This window comes from Lineus longissimus, chromosome 2 (assembly GCF_910592395.1).
Source record: "Lineus longissimus chromosome 2, tnLinLong1.2, whole genome shotgun sequence".
In the NCBI taxonomy this organism is placed as follows: Eukaryota; Metazoa; Nemertea; class Pilidiophora; order Heteronemertea; family Lineidae; genus Lineus; species Lineus longissimus.
In genome coordinates, this window is record NC_088309.1 from 25,633,039 (window position 1) to 25,649,944 (window position 16,906).

Genomic DNA, 16,906 nt, shown 5'->3' on the forward strand with positions numbered 1-16,906 from the left:
TAGAGGCCCACTGTAGTAGGCCTATCGTTCCCACAAAGATCTGAAGGATTCACCATGATACCAACGAACCTCAATGGTTACGTCTCGAGATGAGAATGTCATGGCCAATGTCAATAACATCACAAACACGATATTACATCCAGATACAGAACATAAATCAAAATGTTCCCAGTTCAACTAATACAGAGTACAAAGAAATGAAATCTTCCTATCATTAGTACATCAAGCTCACAAGAGCACTAATGGGGAAGAAAAAGAAGCTATACCTATCATCTCCTGATGGTCTGTTGTGCATATTATGTTCCGGCCTAAATTCTCGTGTCTCCCTATGGTAGTCACCACGTTCTCGATGATGTTCTGGCCGGTGATCTCTATCTTCTCTACGATCTTGCCGTGGGTCTTGTCGATCATGGCGATGGAAGCCATACCCAGTACCAGCAGTTGTTGGACCAGCGCTGTCGCGGTGTTCACTGCGACCAGTACTATCGCGGTGTTCACTACGTACCGCACTGTCACGGTGTTCACCGCGACCAGTACCATCACGGTGTTCACCGCGACCAGTACCATCGCGGTGTTCACCGCGACCAGCACCATCACGGTGTTCACGATCACGATGAAAGTGGTGGCCAGATTCCCGCTTCTGATTCTGGTCATTGTACCTGAAGAATCAATTTGGATTTGACTGGGACATCCACACAAAATCTTTGATATACTTGGCTGAAATTGTGTTCTGTTTTCGGTAAATTTATTCAAAATCACACGTCTTACAGGAAAATGGAGAAATTCCATTTTTGCATGATTGACTTAGCTTACCTTGAATAAGAATCGTTGCTGTGGTACTGATAACCTGAAGCACGATGGGGTTCGTGGTTGGGAGGCCGACTGTACAGACTAGAGCTACTCTCACCATACCTAGAAAACACAGTAGATTGGATCAACAGAAGTTTAGTGTCAAAACAAGACTTGGCAATCCATCAGTAAAATGCCACACGTTACAGAAAGTTCTTCTACCTGCAAAAGAAGAGCTTTATTTCATGGAGAAAAAAAAACATTCTGAAATGCAAAATGATCAGCAAGAATGAACAGTAGCTAAAAGAAAAGTTATTTCAGTAGAGTATTCATTTCAAGCCATCATTCTAGAAAGGGCAGAAGAATTTTTTTCACAATTACAAAGGTTTTCAACAAATAACAACATGAAATAAGAGAAAAGTTCAGAAAATGACAGATCATCATCTTTGACCATTTGAATGAATACGTTTCATTAAAGTGGTAATTTGTTCAATTATTTATCAAATTTTTCAGAAAGGTGCTAATCTCCAACCTCATTATTCATGATCCAGCAACAAAATGTTGTTTATAAATTTAAAATGACACAGTTGATATTGATCTAATTGGGCAATTAGTTGACCAAGAATAGTGCCTGAAGAGGGATTTGAGTGGAGCACATCCTCTCCAAACCACCTGGACCATTCCGCATCTTCTTAAAACGGATGCTGGGAAATCCTTCAATGACACCGACATTGATTTCGAGAAGGCTCAAATTCTTTCCCGGATTTGCGGCAATGTGGGAAAGAATTTCACGGACACTCAAATCTTAATGGGGGAAATCGCCTGATTCCAACTTGCCTTAATTGGTGCTTGAGATAGCCCAGCTGGAGCAAAATCTTAATTAATGATCTGAAAGTCATTTTGACCGGATTTGCTTTGAATTGAAGCTGATGGGGCTGGTCTACTAATTAGGGAAGGATGTTTTTCAGTGACTGGTGTGATTCTTGCCCGAGGATATGTTTGTGAGTTCTGGGAGATTGCCCCAAGGAAGGTGTGGTGAAAGAGGGTGAGATGGACCAACTCATATTGCTCGAGGGTAAAGCAGAGGAATGGGAAGCCGAATCACAAATCTGATAAAATCGCCTAAATTGGAGAAATATTCACAAGTAACTGTGGGTTTGGTGGTCACAAATCTTTAAATTTGAACTGTATGTTTTATGATGATGCACCATTCTCTGGTGAAACACTGCAACAACCTATAACTGGCATATTCGATTTCAACAGACAAGATGGGACGAAACTGGAAAACATTGCAATAGCCATCACTTTGATCAAGGTTTGCTAAGACTTCCCTCGCTCTATCTTGGTACAAGCAGAAGCTAGACTGTCACCAGTTTCATTATGGTACCAGACAAACCAAATATTTACATGGGTTAAAATATCTCTAGTGATGAGAGCCAACAGAATCGGACAGAGTGGCAATTAAAACTTCCCACTAACAGAAAATTGATGCATATTCAAGTAGCCTAGATACGAATGAATGAAATCCTTTCAAAAACCATGGAAACCAAAAGAGAATTTTATGAATTGGCCACACCAGAATATCCAGATTCTATAGATAACACACCAGACAATTGCAATGAGCATTTAACCATTATGCCAGCATTGCATAAATTTCTGCAGGACAATCTATCTCCATTATTTTCTAGTTTGTGTCCACAGGGATTTCAGCAGCAGGGTATTTCTGATGAGCCATGACCAAATGACCAGGCAACACTTTCATTGAGACGATTGCTTTCAAAATGTGTCAACCTTATTTCATCAACAAGTCAACTTCCAAGAGGTTTTCCCTTATAAATCTCACACCATGACCAAAATTCAATTCTGTACCTTGCTCCTCCTTAAAGAGCAAAACCTCAACACAATTTTCACCAAGGTTCTGTGCGGCTGCCTCAGACCACAGAGGGTCATCTCAATTAATAATAAGCAGTGGTTCCCATCATCCAAATTCGTCATCTAACACCATGACCAACTTCAATGGATCCTTCAGGAGGAAGATTACGTCATGAATATTTATCTTTCCCACTGGTGCAATATTACTGCCTCTTCTTCCTGACAGAATGACCAGGAGTTGAAGAGTTCAAATCATTACAGGATCAAGAGGGCATCTCGGACCCAAGGGAGGACAAGAGTTACTAGAATACTCAGTTTACACAGGAATGAATTTGATTAGTCTGTGGTCCTAACCATGGTACACTGCCCTGTGTTATGAGGTGACATCTGGTGGACGGAACAAAGAAATGATGGCAGGGCAATGCTATGCTAAACAGAATTTTCCTTTTACTTAGCACCCTCATCACTTAACCACTGATCAAAACATAGATACAGGATCAAAATAGAAAGAGGTATAAAATTGCTCAAATTTGTTGTCAGAGAGTGGATGGAATGTTATGATTGTGGGCAAGTTACCTTTATTGAACATGTTTTATCTAACAATCCAATAAACACCTGGACTGCTATTTAATCACATATTAACAACAGGAAATTCGAAAGAGGCCCAGCAGGATATATTAGCAAAGATTGCCAGGATATTAGGCGTTTTTACACGGTGCGGGTTCAAGCCGGATCGAGACTAGTTCAGGTACCAGCCGGTTTATTTTCCCTCGTGTAAAAGCGAACCTACCGTCCTGAACCCTCCTGGTCCGAGGCGGGTTCCGATCGCCGGTCTCGGGTCGGTGCAGGCCGGTGTAGGCCGGTGGAGGAGGGTTTATTTATGCGTGTAAAAGCGAACCGGCTCCGAGCCTGCACACGGTACTCGCCTGACGTCATTCGCGGGAATAGCTGCCGTGTTCCTGGCATGAAATTTTCCGCGGAAAGAAACTGCTGTGAAATCTTCAATTTATCGAGAGCAAGAGCTTTCTTTCCATACAAATGCTGTGTACCAAAGCAAAAACTCTGCATCTCACCGGCGCCATCGTGAACCATTTTGTATTATTTGTTGAAGGTTGTGATATTTTCGTAGCTCCACCGCCAGCAGGATTGATCAGCGCCACCAATTGACGATGTTAGTGACGAACCGGCCTGGAGCCGGATCGAGGCCAGATCGTCGAACCGTCCCCGTGTAAAAGCGAAATGAACCGTCCTGAACCGAACACGCCTTGTGACGGTTCAGGAGGGTTGTCTTGAACCAGCACCGTGTAAAAAGGCCTATTGGATCTGTTCTAATTGCATATGTCAAGATTGCATCATAATGCACAACACTCTGTATCATAATGCTTAATGCATTTGACACCAATTGGCAGTCAGTATAACAAAACACCACACTTTAACACATGCCAATGAAATGCCACAACGATTTTGAATAGAACAGTTTGTCTTTTATATGACGTCACTCTGCACAATCAATGACTCCAACTTGACCTCGCATTTAGATTACACGGAGCGGTTAATTAGCAAGGACAAAAGCTGTGCATCAAGACAGGTACATCCAGGTAACAGGAAATAACCCACTTGACACGTACTTGATCCCAAAACACAGCCAAAGGAAACATCTTTTCACAACCTTCATTCAACAATAACAATCAACCATCACATAGTTCTGTTTATTGTGCAGCATACAATATTGCCTAATGATGGACAAGGTGAAAGTGCAAAAGTTTTCCAATTTCAGTTGTGGACACGGGTAACCGGAAAAACACCGACCGACCGACCGACCGACCGACCTACTCGCCGACTCTGACAACCTCACTTACGGCATCCCATTCGCGCCTCATAGCCCGGTAACCGGAAAAACGCCGACCGACCGACCGACTGACCTGCCAACCTACCGTCATATGCAGTATCCCTTTCGCTTCTCTATAGCACATGTATCTGTGTAGTGCCCAGCGCAATGGACGTGATGGAGTCCGACGTGTCTGACAGCAGCATCTCCAGTCAATTATACCGGGAAAACGAGCCCACGCGGTAAGGAACTGATAACGATACTCTAAAGATATGCTTTGTCTACATGGTCGGTGGATATAAAAACATGATTTGGGCCTAATCTATGCACTGTAGTTTTTCTACTCGAGTGTCTCGACCGATGCAATGCATGAACTGCAACTTTGTTGTCATTTGACCAGCGCACGTGCGCTTGTTTACAATTTCATTTCACGTGACCTGCTATCGTGGATTGGATATATCACATTGACTTATGAGACCTGCGACTCAACTACGAAACTCCTTGGGTTGGTAGGTCGGAAGGTCGGTCGGTCAGTCGGTCGGTCGGTCGGTCGGCGTTTTTCCGGTTACCGTGGACACGAGTGGGCTGACCAGTATGCAATAATTGTCAAATAACCTGAAGTCCACAATCAAACTCGGGAGACTTAGCACCATGCAACTTGCAGTGGAGTTGAGCAGCAATTGGCTGTTAAAGGCAAGAAGAATGAAAAACACCACTTTTCAGTTTATATTGATTAGTAACAGTTAAAATATGACGAAAATAAACCAAGATACAAAGAGGAAGACAGGCAAATAACTGATTACAAGTTATGAAAATGTAACATGCGAAAAAAATAACCAAAAATAATGCAAAAAAGGAAAAGTGCTGGTGGAGATTTCGAACAGGATATCAAATTCACTTACTGATTATCAGCAGCTAGAGCCCCAGGGTTACCTATGGAAAGCAGGCCCCAGGGGCCAGGCTCTCATGCTGCCACCTGGTGACTTTCAAGCACACTAAACACAACCTAGTTGCCTGGTAACTCAAAGCTTCAACAAGCACTCACAACAGCAAGGCAAATGTTTACCTTTGATGTAAGTTGCTTTTCTGGTGGCACACTCTGAATGTGAACAGAGTTAGTCAAAATCAGTAACAAAACCAATCTTACCGGTTGCGGCGTATGTCTTCAGCCTTTGTTAAGGGACTAGCTTGGTACCACCTGTCTGCTGGCGTGGGGCCAGTAGAACCATCACGGTTAGCCTCCCTTGGACCTCCCAGCCCATTTCTGGACGACTGACTCCCATATTTGTTTGGACCGTTTGGCTGCCTGGACAATAAAAACTGCACTTTGGATGAGGTGTAAGATTTGGGAGGGGCCTTGGTTTGAGGGCAGCTGCCTTCACATAGGAGGTGAACTGGGTCCCCAGTTCGTAAGGGTCCACCGCCACTTAATGTTTCAGGGTCCAATCAAGGAACAGAGGACTCATGGTGGTTCATGTCTAGGTACAAATTTGTCTTTCCGAAGCAAAAATAAGTGAATCAGCAGTGCTAGGGGGTTATGAAAGGGACCAGCTGACCTGACCTTACAACACTTGACCAAATAATTTTCAGAAAAAGTTATTCAAAGAAATTGACACAATAGATGAGAAAATAGTTTAGACTGCACTGATGAGCAGAACTTGGAAAGTGGACATCAGGCTTTCCACCAGGATGACATTTGTGAGGGATTGAATATCAGTGTGAGTGTTGTGATGCCAAGACTGTAGTGATCTATTATGAATAAGGTGTTTCTCATCCAATAAAATCCAAATCCCAATACCTCAGTCTTAGGAGTAAAATTGAGATTTGTCAGTTTTTTTGGTGCTCAAAGCAGATGTTAAAAGCTCGCTTCCCCGACTATTTCCTACATTCTCAACCCTAACTGGTAGAAAACCTGCACATGCACTACACATTTTTAAAACATACAGATACACATTGACTAGAAATATTAAGGTGACTAGACGAAGAAAAAATAAAATGTAGAAAAAAAATACAACTAGCAATGGAATAATCCACTGAGAATGTTGTGAAATTTCATCTACCTCATGCAAGAGGCACAGACATGCTTTACCACTTAACCTTCATAACGAGGAATGATAAGGGAACAGCACAGAGTCGGAAATCTACAGAGGTTAGGGAGTAAGAGGAGATCGTAAAATGGTCTTACCCTTCACGATTTCTGTCATTGCGATCAGGGTTGGTGTGAGATCTCTGTTGTAGGGCTTTGTCTTTTGATTTGTGTTCACCATACGAGCCGCTATGCGAATCATGCTTTTTGTGAGCATTTGCCTTGATGTAAGATTTCCGGGTCTGGAATAGGAAGAGAAAAGCATTGAATATTATCAATGCCATAACTGCATGAGCAACTGAATATGTGCCAGTGCTGTTATCATGGCCAACAGATTCAATGAGTTACAATGGTTCAGAAACCAAAAGCTTGATGAATTTCTTACTCTGACACAAGGCAACTTGCGTTCGACATCAACTTTAGAGGGAAGTCAATTTATGGTGACATTTGCGCTCAGGTCTAACCCATGGAGCTGTTCAAAGCCAATCATCCAAGCCACCCCTCTGATCAAAATGTCTCCAACATACCTCCTCCTGCTTTTGGTCATCTCGTTTCTTCACCGCATGTTTGTATAACTTGAATAACTTCTTGGCATCAAATTCGGTAAACTTGGATACAAATACCCATAGAAAACTTCTCCACTCCTTAATCTTCTCTAGATCTGTGAACTCGGCAAGGCATTCTGAGATTCTGTCACCAATCTTGAGTAGGCACCTCCTCGTGTGATCCAGTTGTTCCTTATCATTCAAACCTTCTTCGGGATTATCGAGCTGTTTCAGGGCCTTTTTCACCGGCCGCATCTTTTCTTTACACTACACAAATAAATGATACAGTAATATTGAGCACAGTTGTAAACATATCAACAGAAACAGAACACTGAAGTTGTTGTCATGGTCAGAAAAGGATTTTCTGATATCAAGCAAAAAAAACAGAACTGGGTCGACTTCATTGCCATAATCCAATGCTAACAACCGATGAATTACACATTTCACTATTGGTATGCAAGTGTTTCTGCCAATTGTTTATCAGTATGACTGAAGAAACCACCTACATTGTACATTTTCATGTGAAATGCAGTCAACTTACCTCTTCAAATATCCCAGGCTCCAGCTCAGCATCGAAATTGGAGGATTCGAGGGAAATGGCAACGGGTTCAGCATTGGCAGTGAAATGCATTGGTCCAGATGTATCAACTTTCTTCTCCTTCTTTTTCTTCTTTTCCTGAAGAGTGAAGCAGACGGCCATTGAAATTACGATTTTTAATGATCTAGAATTCTGAGTGAGTTTTGACATAGATTTCTGAAGGATGAAACAGAAATTCACTCTGAAACTTTAGAGATTTTGGATTTTCACAACATCTGTAGCAACAAAACAATAAGGAAAGCTTTCAACAGCAGAAACAAGTACAGGCAAATGCCAATGTAAACAGTAAAAAGAAAACTGGACAGTGAGCCTAGTCTCACCAAAGCCAGTGAAGAATCAACTTTCAGCTCACACCCTTTTAAATGAAGTGAAGGAAGTAAATCTGGTAGGGGATGACTGTTGCGTTTTTTATCACACCATGCAGAATAAAAAGCACAGCAGTCTTACACTATTGGTCTTGTCAGGTTTGTCCTCCTTATCATTAACTTCGGACTTCACCTTATTATTCTTTGATTCACTGGAATTCTCTTTCTTTAATCTCTTTTTCTTTTTTTTGGAGACAGCTGGCGTTTTATCGATCACTCCCTCATCTGACGTGTCTGATCCCATCGCCACATGGATGTTTTCTTTCTTTTCATCGATTTCCTTCTTCATTTTTGGTTTTCGCTGCTTTCTTGGCTTAGGGACCTTCAACATGATGAATCAGAGGTTTGAACATGTAATACATCAAGAGTGAAAACAGATTCTCTCAACAGTTTATGAGTCATGTCAACAACCACTTTCTTCCCTCATAGCAGAAGAGGTACTGGCTGCAGACAGAATCAGACGAGTTGTAAGATATAATTTGCCTTTATAACAACCATATCAAGCACAGCACTTTTGGCAGCCAAAAACAGATGCTTTGGTCAACAATATATTTGCCTTTCTTTCTTTTGCAATAAGTGTCATAAGAGAAAACATGTCATAACATACCTCGCCACTATTTTGCTGATCAACTTGCTTTTTTAGCACCTTGAGCAAGTAATCGGCCCGTGATTGCAAATGCTTGGCCTGTGGTTTCAAATCGCCATCCGGTAAAATCTGAAAATAAGACGGAAGTATTCATTATGATGTTTCCAGAAGAGCCTTATCCCACAACCTAGATCTGCTACACCTAAATGCAATAAGGCTTTGTCTGGATATCAATGAACTTAGCTGCACATTGTCTACTTTGTTGCCACAATCACTTACTTTGTCATGAAGATCTGAATTGGGGTCCATTTTGATGGATTCCCAGCTTCCCATTCCATATTCATAAATGCCTTTGAGAAGATGGCTATCATCCTCCACCTCCCAATTACAGTCCCAATGCACAGCTTTCGTTCTGGCAGTCATTTTCCACCTGGAATAATCAAACATTTTAGAATCAATAAATGATGAAACTGATCGAATATATTCCCAATAGCTGCATTATGCGAGGATGAAAGACTGAAGACTATCAGTCATGCCTTATTCACCAGTTAGTGCCTTCACCCTATCAGTCTCAATTTCAGTTCTGAGACCTTCACGTGTGGTTTTATTTCTTGAACAGACTTACTCTTTTCTCTCGTCCCTTTTCCCCGGAATAACTTTCTGTAGCGTCTCCAAATCATGAACTGCTTGTATCACAGACTTAGCATTGATTTTCACTTTACTCAATGTGACAGTGGGACCTCGGTGAGACTTCTTTTGAGCTGAAAGAGAAACCAACAGAATTAGGTTCAAATGCCATAAACCCAATTATATCAGCTTGGGGTGGTCAGAAAGGGGATACTGGTGAAGAAAGCACAACAGGTGTAAGAACTGTGGTTGTGGCATCATTCCTCCAAATCCAGACTAGATGGAATTTCCCCTTAGCTCAGTTGGTGGAGTGATTGCCTCGTAATCCTAAGGTCTGGAGTTCAATATCATGCTGAACCTTGGTGGTTTCTTTGTTACAGAAAAGTCGCTCAATGCGAACAGGTTGACCAGTCAAACTTACAGTCAAATGTGGGATCTTCTTCTAACTTTGCGTTATACTCCTGCATGGCCGTCTCACAATCCTGCCAGATTTTCTCACCCAACCTCTTCAAATCAACTTGAGACTTCTCTTGTAGCTCTGCATCACATGCTATTGCATCAAGCCTGAAATGCCAAAATAAAAGATATATGCTCATTCTCTTCTTGTTGGCGTTCATTCTGACCCTCCCAGCCATCTTAACTCATCAGTCAGAGATTCTAAAGACAAAGTCTTGTCTTGAGGCCATTTACAACTCCACATAGGTTCACTCACCCTGAATGCAGACGAAACAACACGTTGATGCACCGTCTAGTCAAAACTTTCACCGAGTGCACCTACCTCTCAAGTGGAGCACCAAATTTCTTAAAACTTTTTATGAACCGCCGCACTTCTTGGTCACTGAATCCCTTGATCATATCTTTTGTGACTGTCCGCGGCCGACCACGTTTCCGAGGTTTTCCGTCCATAGATGAATCCGAATCCGAATCTGAACTCAAATCATCCTGTTTCTTCCGACCCCTTGATTTCGTCTCCTGGTCTGAGTCAAACGTCAATTGCTGAAAAGAAAGAGAAGATATTATTGCCCAAGTATCCCGATGATGTCCACATCTTCTTGATGATTTCCAACTTCTACTCAACTGATATCAAAACTGAGGAAATATCTTACTGGTTGAATCTTCTTCCTTTGCCGTGGTGGTAAATGTAACTGTAGGAGCTCCTTCTGTCGCTCATCATCCTCTACTTTCTTACGATCCTTCTCGGGGATGATATCATCCCAATCACGCCCGTGGACAGACGCAATATCTTCAATCTCCTCATCTTCCATGTTGTCCAAGCTTACAACCTAGAAGTAAATTGAAGGAATAAGTCAGGAAGAGTTCTAAGGTTTCTAGACAGTTTCAGAAATTCTGCTAAGTCTGCAGCAAGCAGCTCTCTCTCCCCTTGGCAGAAAAGGTACGTGATATAGTGCAACTGAAAATGCCAAAAGGCATGACAGTCTATCAATACAGCAATCTGCCCACTCTCACCCCAAAAACTGCCCCCACTCAGTCACCCAAAATGGAGCGTACCTTGAACTGAGACAGCAAGTCATTCGCAGGCCCCGTAGGTTCCTCGACATCCCTTGTTTCTGCTCGCTTTAGGATTTCATCGATATCCACCTGCGGCTCATTGTCATCATCTTCTGACTCCTTGAACAGATCTTCAGCACCAAATTTTAAGATTGAAGACAGTTCAGCTTTGTTAAATGGATTTGTACTATTGCTGAAAAAAAACACACCAAAAATTATTTTCAGAGTAACGAATCTGTATCAACAACCACAAAAACATCAACCAGAAAGTGAAATTCTGCATCTCTAGAAAGAAACTGAAACTGAAGTGTGACGCACTACCACCAAGAGTGAGCCAGCTGAAAAGGACGGAGGAAAAAATGCTTTCTTTACCTTGATGGCACTGCTCCTCGATTGAGCACTGTTCTCCCGGTGGTATCCATCCTTTGTATAACCAGATGGTCCAGGACCATCTTCTTTTTGGCACGTTCTATGATATCTTCCTCCACAGTCGACTTGTGAACCAGACGATACACACTCACCTAAAAGACAACAATAGCCAATACAATATCGGTTGCAACATCATTTTCCAGAAAATCTTCCATGCTTTGTATTCCATGTCAAAGCAAAAGCAAAGGAGAAATTTATTTGTGATCTGCTGAATAGCAACCGTTTCCCATTCATATTGAGTTTCATTTTCGCTCCCTGAGTGAGAAAGGAAAATAGAAGCGAACTCACTTGATTTTTCTGGCCAATTCTATGGGCCCTGGCCTGAGCCTGCAGGTCATTTTGAGGGTTCCAGTCACTGTCGAAGATGATGACTGTATCTGCTGTAGCCAGGTTGATCCCGAGACCACCAGCTCGTGTTGATAACAGGAAAACGAAATCAGCCGAGTCTTCTGCGTTAAAATGGTCAAGTGCTTGCTTTCTTTGTTCACTTCGTATAGAGCCATCGAGTCGCTGAAATATTTAATAGGGTAAAGATTAGCAAGAAGTTCAGAGAATAAGTAATCTATTCTGTTGATCAATCTGAAGCTCCTGTTTAGAGTTAAGATCAGACAAAAAAGAACAAGTTCCCAGACCCCCAGCCCTGAACCTTACTTACCTGGAAAGGGAAATGCCTGAACTGTAAATACTCTGCTAGGATATCCAACATTCGGACCATCTGTGAGAAGATGAGCACCCGATGACCAGTATCTCTCAGTCGTAGCAGTAACTTGTCCAATAAGATCAGTTTTCCACTGCTCTTGATTAGATTCTGAAGGGAAGGAAGAAGGATTGTTACATTTCCATCAGATTACACTTTTGAACACAGTTTAGCACCTGGCAGAATCAACCCTTCAAGCAGGATTGCTGAATATTCTGAGAAACCCATACAAACGTTGATTTTGAATGAGTTTGCTCAAAGTCTCTCTTCATTACCAAATCAAAAGGTTTGTAACTATAGACAAAAAGATTACCTGCCAAAGATACTTGTCTTCTGACTATTTACCGGCAAATGCAATGTCAGGAAAGAGAAACGCTAAATCAATTTGATCCTTCAGACAAAAATTGAAGCCAAAATTGAGCAGAACACTGTCCACTTTTAAAAATGAATCTGAACACATTTCTCATAGGTCTACTGATCCTACAGGGCAAAACAACAACTGACCTGGAAGTTATCAACTTGCTCTGAATCGTCCGTTGGCGGCCGCACTAGATATGCATGATTACAACATTTCTTCAACTCCATCACAATATTCACAAACGATGTCATGCTGCCCTTGACACCCTTGGTCAGCGCTCGGTAGTTCTTCGTCAAGATCCATTTGTAGTATGTCTTCTGAATGGAGGACATCTCTACCCGCAGGATCTGTTCAACCTGCAAGCAAATATTTTGATGTTTTGTTAAGACCTGATTCTAAAAGGGTGTTCTCAGCAGGTATTTGGCAATTCAAATTACCAATTAGCATGACTAGGTGGAAGCTGAAATATCATTTAAAGGACCTACACTTATGAGCATAGTTGAGCAGCAGCCACCGCAGCTGGAAAATGAATTGGAATAAGGTCTTATAAGTTTCATGATCTGAATATAACTGATAAGCTTTCGTCAACATTAGACCGAACAAAACATAGACTTACCTTTGCTGGCAGTGACTTTTCGACATCTTTCTTCACTCTTCGTATAAGGAATGGTTCAAGTTCTTTGTGGAGACTAGCAAAACCAGTTTTGTCTGACGAGGAATGTTTCTCCTCGAACTCTTCCCACTCTGGAAACCTGAAATCAGAGAACAACTCAAGAAATCAGTTCATAAGGTCAACCAGCTACTCCCTATTTCACAACTGAATGTCATGGCAAAAAGGGCTTTTTCTAGTCGAATTTTGTTCAATTTTAAAACGCAAGTGTTTCGATGAAATTTACTTTTGAGCCCCAAACTCTGCTGCAGTGCGTATTTTGTGTTTGAGTAGACTCAAACCATTGGTCTATGCACAGCTGCAATGCACTGGAGTGTCGGAGTCTAAAATCAACATGTACAGGACTTACCTATCGGGCATTATAAAATGCAGCAATGACCAGAGTTCTTTGAGTGAGTTCTGCAGCGGAGTACCAGTTATAAGTAATCTATGATTCGTGTCAAAGTCTATCAGTGATTTGTACAGCAACGAGTCGTCATTTTTTAACCGATGAGCCTCATCCACACCAAGGAAAGCCCAAGACACATTTCCTAAGAAAGACTGCAATAGAGAGGAAAAGTAAACAATTGGATGTCATAGCCATGAAAGTCTTTCATTCAGAATCAGAATCATTTGACCATGAGTAATATGCAATCACTTACCTTATCCTTGAGTAGGATTTCATATGTTGTAATGAGCACATTGAATTTTAACCGCTTGTTCCCAGGATGACACCACTCCTTTTCCCGAATCTGAAATTGGAAAGTACGAAGTTTAGATTCTTTGCACTTCAGGAAGCTTTCCACGGTATTGAGCCTTACAGAGCTTGCATACTATTACAGTTCGGTGTCAATTAGGCTTATTGGCAAGGAGTCCATCACAAGCTTCACTTGGATGGTATGATCTGCTTCTCTGGCCTACCTGCAAGCTACGAGATGTCCATGCTTTCCATCTCATTCAAAGGATTACAATACCAAAGTTAAGTGAGTTGTCAAAGGTCATACGCAAAGTGAGGCGCTTCTATGAAAACTTACTATATTCCTACTGTTAATATCTCCTAAATACACCACAACATTCAACATCGGTGCCCACTGTGCAAACTCCCTCTGCCAGGCAACCACAGTCGAGAGAGGGACTACAAGTAGACTCGGTCCATAGACCTGATGTTGATGGAAGAGATATGACAAGAAGGCGATTGTCTGGATGGTCTTGCCCAAACCCATCTCATCGGCAAGGATTACACTGTTTGACCTGTAAAACATAACCAAAGGGGAAGGTACTTGGCCATTTTACAATTACAGACTTCTTCTAAGTAGCAGAACACAATTCTACAGTTCCTAGTAAGGGGCTAAAAAGGCCCACGGACACAAACAACAGCCAGTATTAGATCATTTTCAACCATTCACAAACTTTATCAAAGTACTGCTGTGTATCACTCATTAATCCAGAACAAACAGGTTACCAGTAAGGTTACCATTTCAGTCTGATGAAAAATTGCCATGTTTCTTTAAGTCTTCAATAAAAACCACTTACTTGCACCAAGCATGAGCTAACCAATTCAAACCATTCAACTGATAATCTCGAAGGATCAAAGTTTCACTGCCAACATATTCAGGTTGATCATTTAGGCGCTGGAACTTTGGACGGACTTTCAGGGCCTGGAAAGAATTATCACATGGGGTCAGAAAGCGACAGAAAGATTGATTCTTTTGGTTGATCAGTCATAACAGCTGTTCACTGATGAAAAGCCTAACACACTTTTGCAAACAGATTCTTTGAGCGTATCTCATGATACTCCACAAAAAAGATGGAGTACATGTATTAGTACCTTCGGATGTACATCAAGATGAGCACTCTTACCCTGCAAACTTTTGACGGTATTTTCTGAGACTTGTTCCTCAGGTGGAATTCATCCACCTCGTCTTTGAACTTCCTCATGACAAGATCTCCATCTTCCAAATCACACTCCGAGTAGGGTAAACCTTGCCATTTACACAGGTAGTCATTTTCACTCACTGTACCCGGCTGACAGGCTGAAATTAGACAATCAACATGAGAGATTTATGAAAGTGATGATCACTAGGACAAAATGTTACTTCCAATTATCTGTTCACAAAAACGTTTTCAAAGCTCTGCCTACCGATGTTCAGCTTGATTCGATCTGCTAAACACGGGCTCCCATTTTTGAAGAGCCATAGTAGAATTCCATAGCAATGACCCATGCATCAATTTGAGTTTGATTTATTCTCGTCATACATACCTATGATTCTTTCAACAACTCTATACTGTTTGTAGAGATCTTCTGACATCTCCTGTTGGCACTCGTAGTATTCAAGATCTTCAGGGATTGCAGACGCCTTCCTTCAATCAAAGAAAATGAGAGGGTTAAGAAGCACAACCTATTATTTCTTAAGACTACTGTCAAGCTCCCCAATGATAGGAGAGCCAGCAGCATTCCTATGGCGGTCAGTGCATAAACTACAGATCACCATCACACCATTTGGAAGTATCATATCCCATTGGGGGAATTTTGCGAAGGTCTCTGGTGCTTAAAATAGAGAGGATGATAGAAGTGCTGGCCATTTCAACAGTGGACTTGAAATGTATGAGAGATTTTCTCAACTCCTTACCAATCCAAAATCTCCTGATGTTTTTTCTTGGCAGCTTCCAGTCTCTTCATGCCATTGGCTTTCTGCTCCATTAAACTGGTCTCGGACTCCCAAGTGTTATGTATATGAGCCCACTTCTTCCACTTGATAAGATACTGAGGTTCCGTCTCCTCAGTCTCAGGGTCCACACCAATGTTCGGATCACCATTGTCCTCACAGTTATAGAAAGTAGTTCTGCTACCTGTTGCCCCCTTTCGTCCGATTCTAAAATCAAGTACCCTTTCAATTGTTTCTGATCCCTCATTTTCAGTTATTTTTGAAGGGGCAGCCTCCATGATTTCATCCGAATCTGTAGCAGCATCTGACTGCTCCTTGTAACTGCAAGTAAATAAACAAAGATTGGGATGGAATTCATCTGGATGAACATCTGCCGCCACATAGCACTCTGATTGACCAAAAGCTGAAACGATTCACCTATCTACCGAGAATTGTCCAAACTCTTTGTACTGGTGCATGTTTTAGTGATGTACACCAGTCACTTGGTTATCAATGTCCACTGAGCTGCAGGCAGCCGACAGGTGACATCATTCTCTGAACCGACCAGAATCGAGAGTGATCTCAAGCCCCAGTTAGGAACAAAAACTCCAACTCCCATGCTGATAGGACTGAAGCAATCATGCACTAACTGTCACTGTCTTTGAACTTCTGTCAGTAGGGAGTCTGCATTCTGTTTGTTAGTGCAAGACAGTGAACTACATTCCACGCCAATGATGCAGACTTTGCAGCTGTGGCAGCCACTCGGACAAAACAAAATGATGATTGAAGAATGAATTTTGCAATGTGGGATGCAGCAAAAACATGCAGTCCTTGTAAAGCAGGCGGTAAGGGAAAACAAGCAGATCAGCCTACACAAAGAAACATAACTAAACTAACACTAGAATTGTTTACTAAATGCAAGCCTAGTCTTCCCAAGTATTTATCTATCATCAAGACTAATAGTAGTGCTTACAATGGGGGGTTATATCATCCCAGGCTCAGCCATGCTACATGTTGCAGCAACAGTGATGAAATAAAGACACAGCAAGACAGAAACAAGCAAAGGTGACAGGTTTCACTAAAAGCTCGTAAAATAACCACAGGGAGTCAAAATGAAGCAAACAGTTAGTAATGAAGTCACAATGCATCAGACTAGGAAGACTAGTGAATAGTCTCACCTAACTTTTGCAGCTTGTTTCCTTCTTACGCGTGACGCCCTTGACGTCCTTGGGTTACTCTTCTTGCCCCTTAGGAACAACAGAGGAAACAGTCAGTCGCACACAACACATCCATAGCAACCACGGACACAAGATTGTTCAGAAC

General features: G+C 41.9%; 1 protein-coding gene across 4 annotated transcripts in view; it reads right to left on the reverse strand.

Annotated features, from left to right (window-relative positions):
- The window catches only part of LOC135483248 (chromodomain-helicase-DNA-binding protein 1-like), a 28,018-nt gene that overhangs the window by 4,238 nt on the left and 6,874 nt on the right, over positions 1-16,906 (reverse strand). The window contains exons 8-34 of one of the 4 annotated variants that reach the window (XM_064763938.1): positions 16,762-16,830; positions 15,569-15,925; positions 15,199-15,299; positions 14,799-14,971; positions 14,472-14,596; positions 13,973-14,189; positions 13,601-13,690; positions 13,309-13,499; positions 12,906-13,041; positions 12,436-12,645; positions 11,890-12,042; positions 11,523-11,744; positions 11,178-11,326; positions 10,806-10,998; positions 10,403-10,579; positions 10,075-10,292; positions 9,718-9,860; positions 9,295-9,430; positions 8,949-9,099; positions 8,691-8,798; positions 8,217-8,405; positions 7,662-7,796; positions 7,103-7,387; positions 6,675-6,817; positions 5,637-5,795; positions 814-912; positions 267-659 (exon numbers count right to left, since the gene is read on the reverse strand). In XM_064763938.1, the coding sequence (XP_064620008.1) occupies positions 267-659; positions 814-912; positions 5,637-5,795; positions 6,675-6,817; positions 7,103-7,387; positions 7,662-7,796; positions 8,217-8,405; positions 8,691-8,798; positions 8,949-9,099; positions 9,295-9,430; positions 9,718-9,860; positions 10,075-10,292; positions 10,403-10,579; positions 10,806-10,998; positions 11,178-11,326; positions 11,523-11,744; positions 11,890-12,042; positions 12,436-12,645; positions 12,906-13,041; positions 13,309-13,499; positions 13,601-13,690; positions 13,973-14,189; positions 14,472-14,596; positions 14,799-14,971; positions 15,199-15,299; positions 15,569-15,925; positions 16,762-16,830 (4,722 nt within the window). Of the gene's footprint in view, positions 1-266; positions 660-813; positions 913-5,636; positions 5,796-6,674; positions 6,818-7,102; positions 7,388-7,661; positions 7,797-8,165; positions 8,406-8,690; positions 8,799-8,948; positions 9,100-9,294; positions 9,431-9,717; positions 9,861-10,074; positions 10,293-10,402; positions 10,580-10,805; positions 10,999-11,177; positions 11,327-11,522; positions 11,745-11,889; positions 12,043-12,435; positions 12,646-12,905; positions 13,042-13,308; positions 13,500-13,600; positions 13,691-13,972; positions 14,190-14,471; positions 14,597-14,798; positions 14,972-15,198; positions 15,300-15,568; positions 15,926-16,761; positions 16,831-16,906 lie in introns of all 4 variants that reach the window. The other 3 variants (XM_064763937.1, XM_064763939.1, XM_064763940.1) reach the window with 3 other exon arrangements.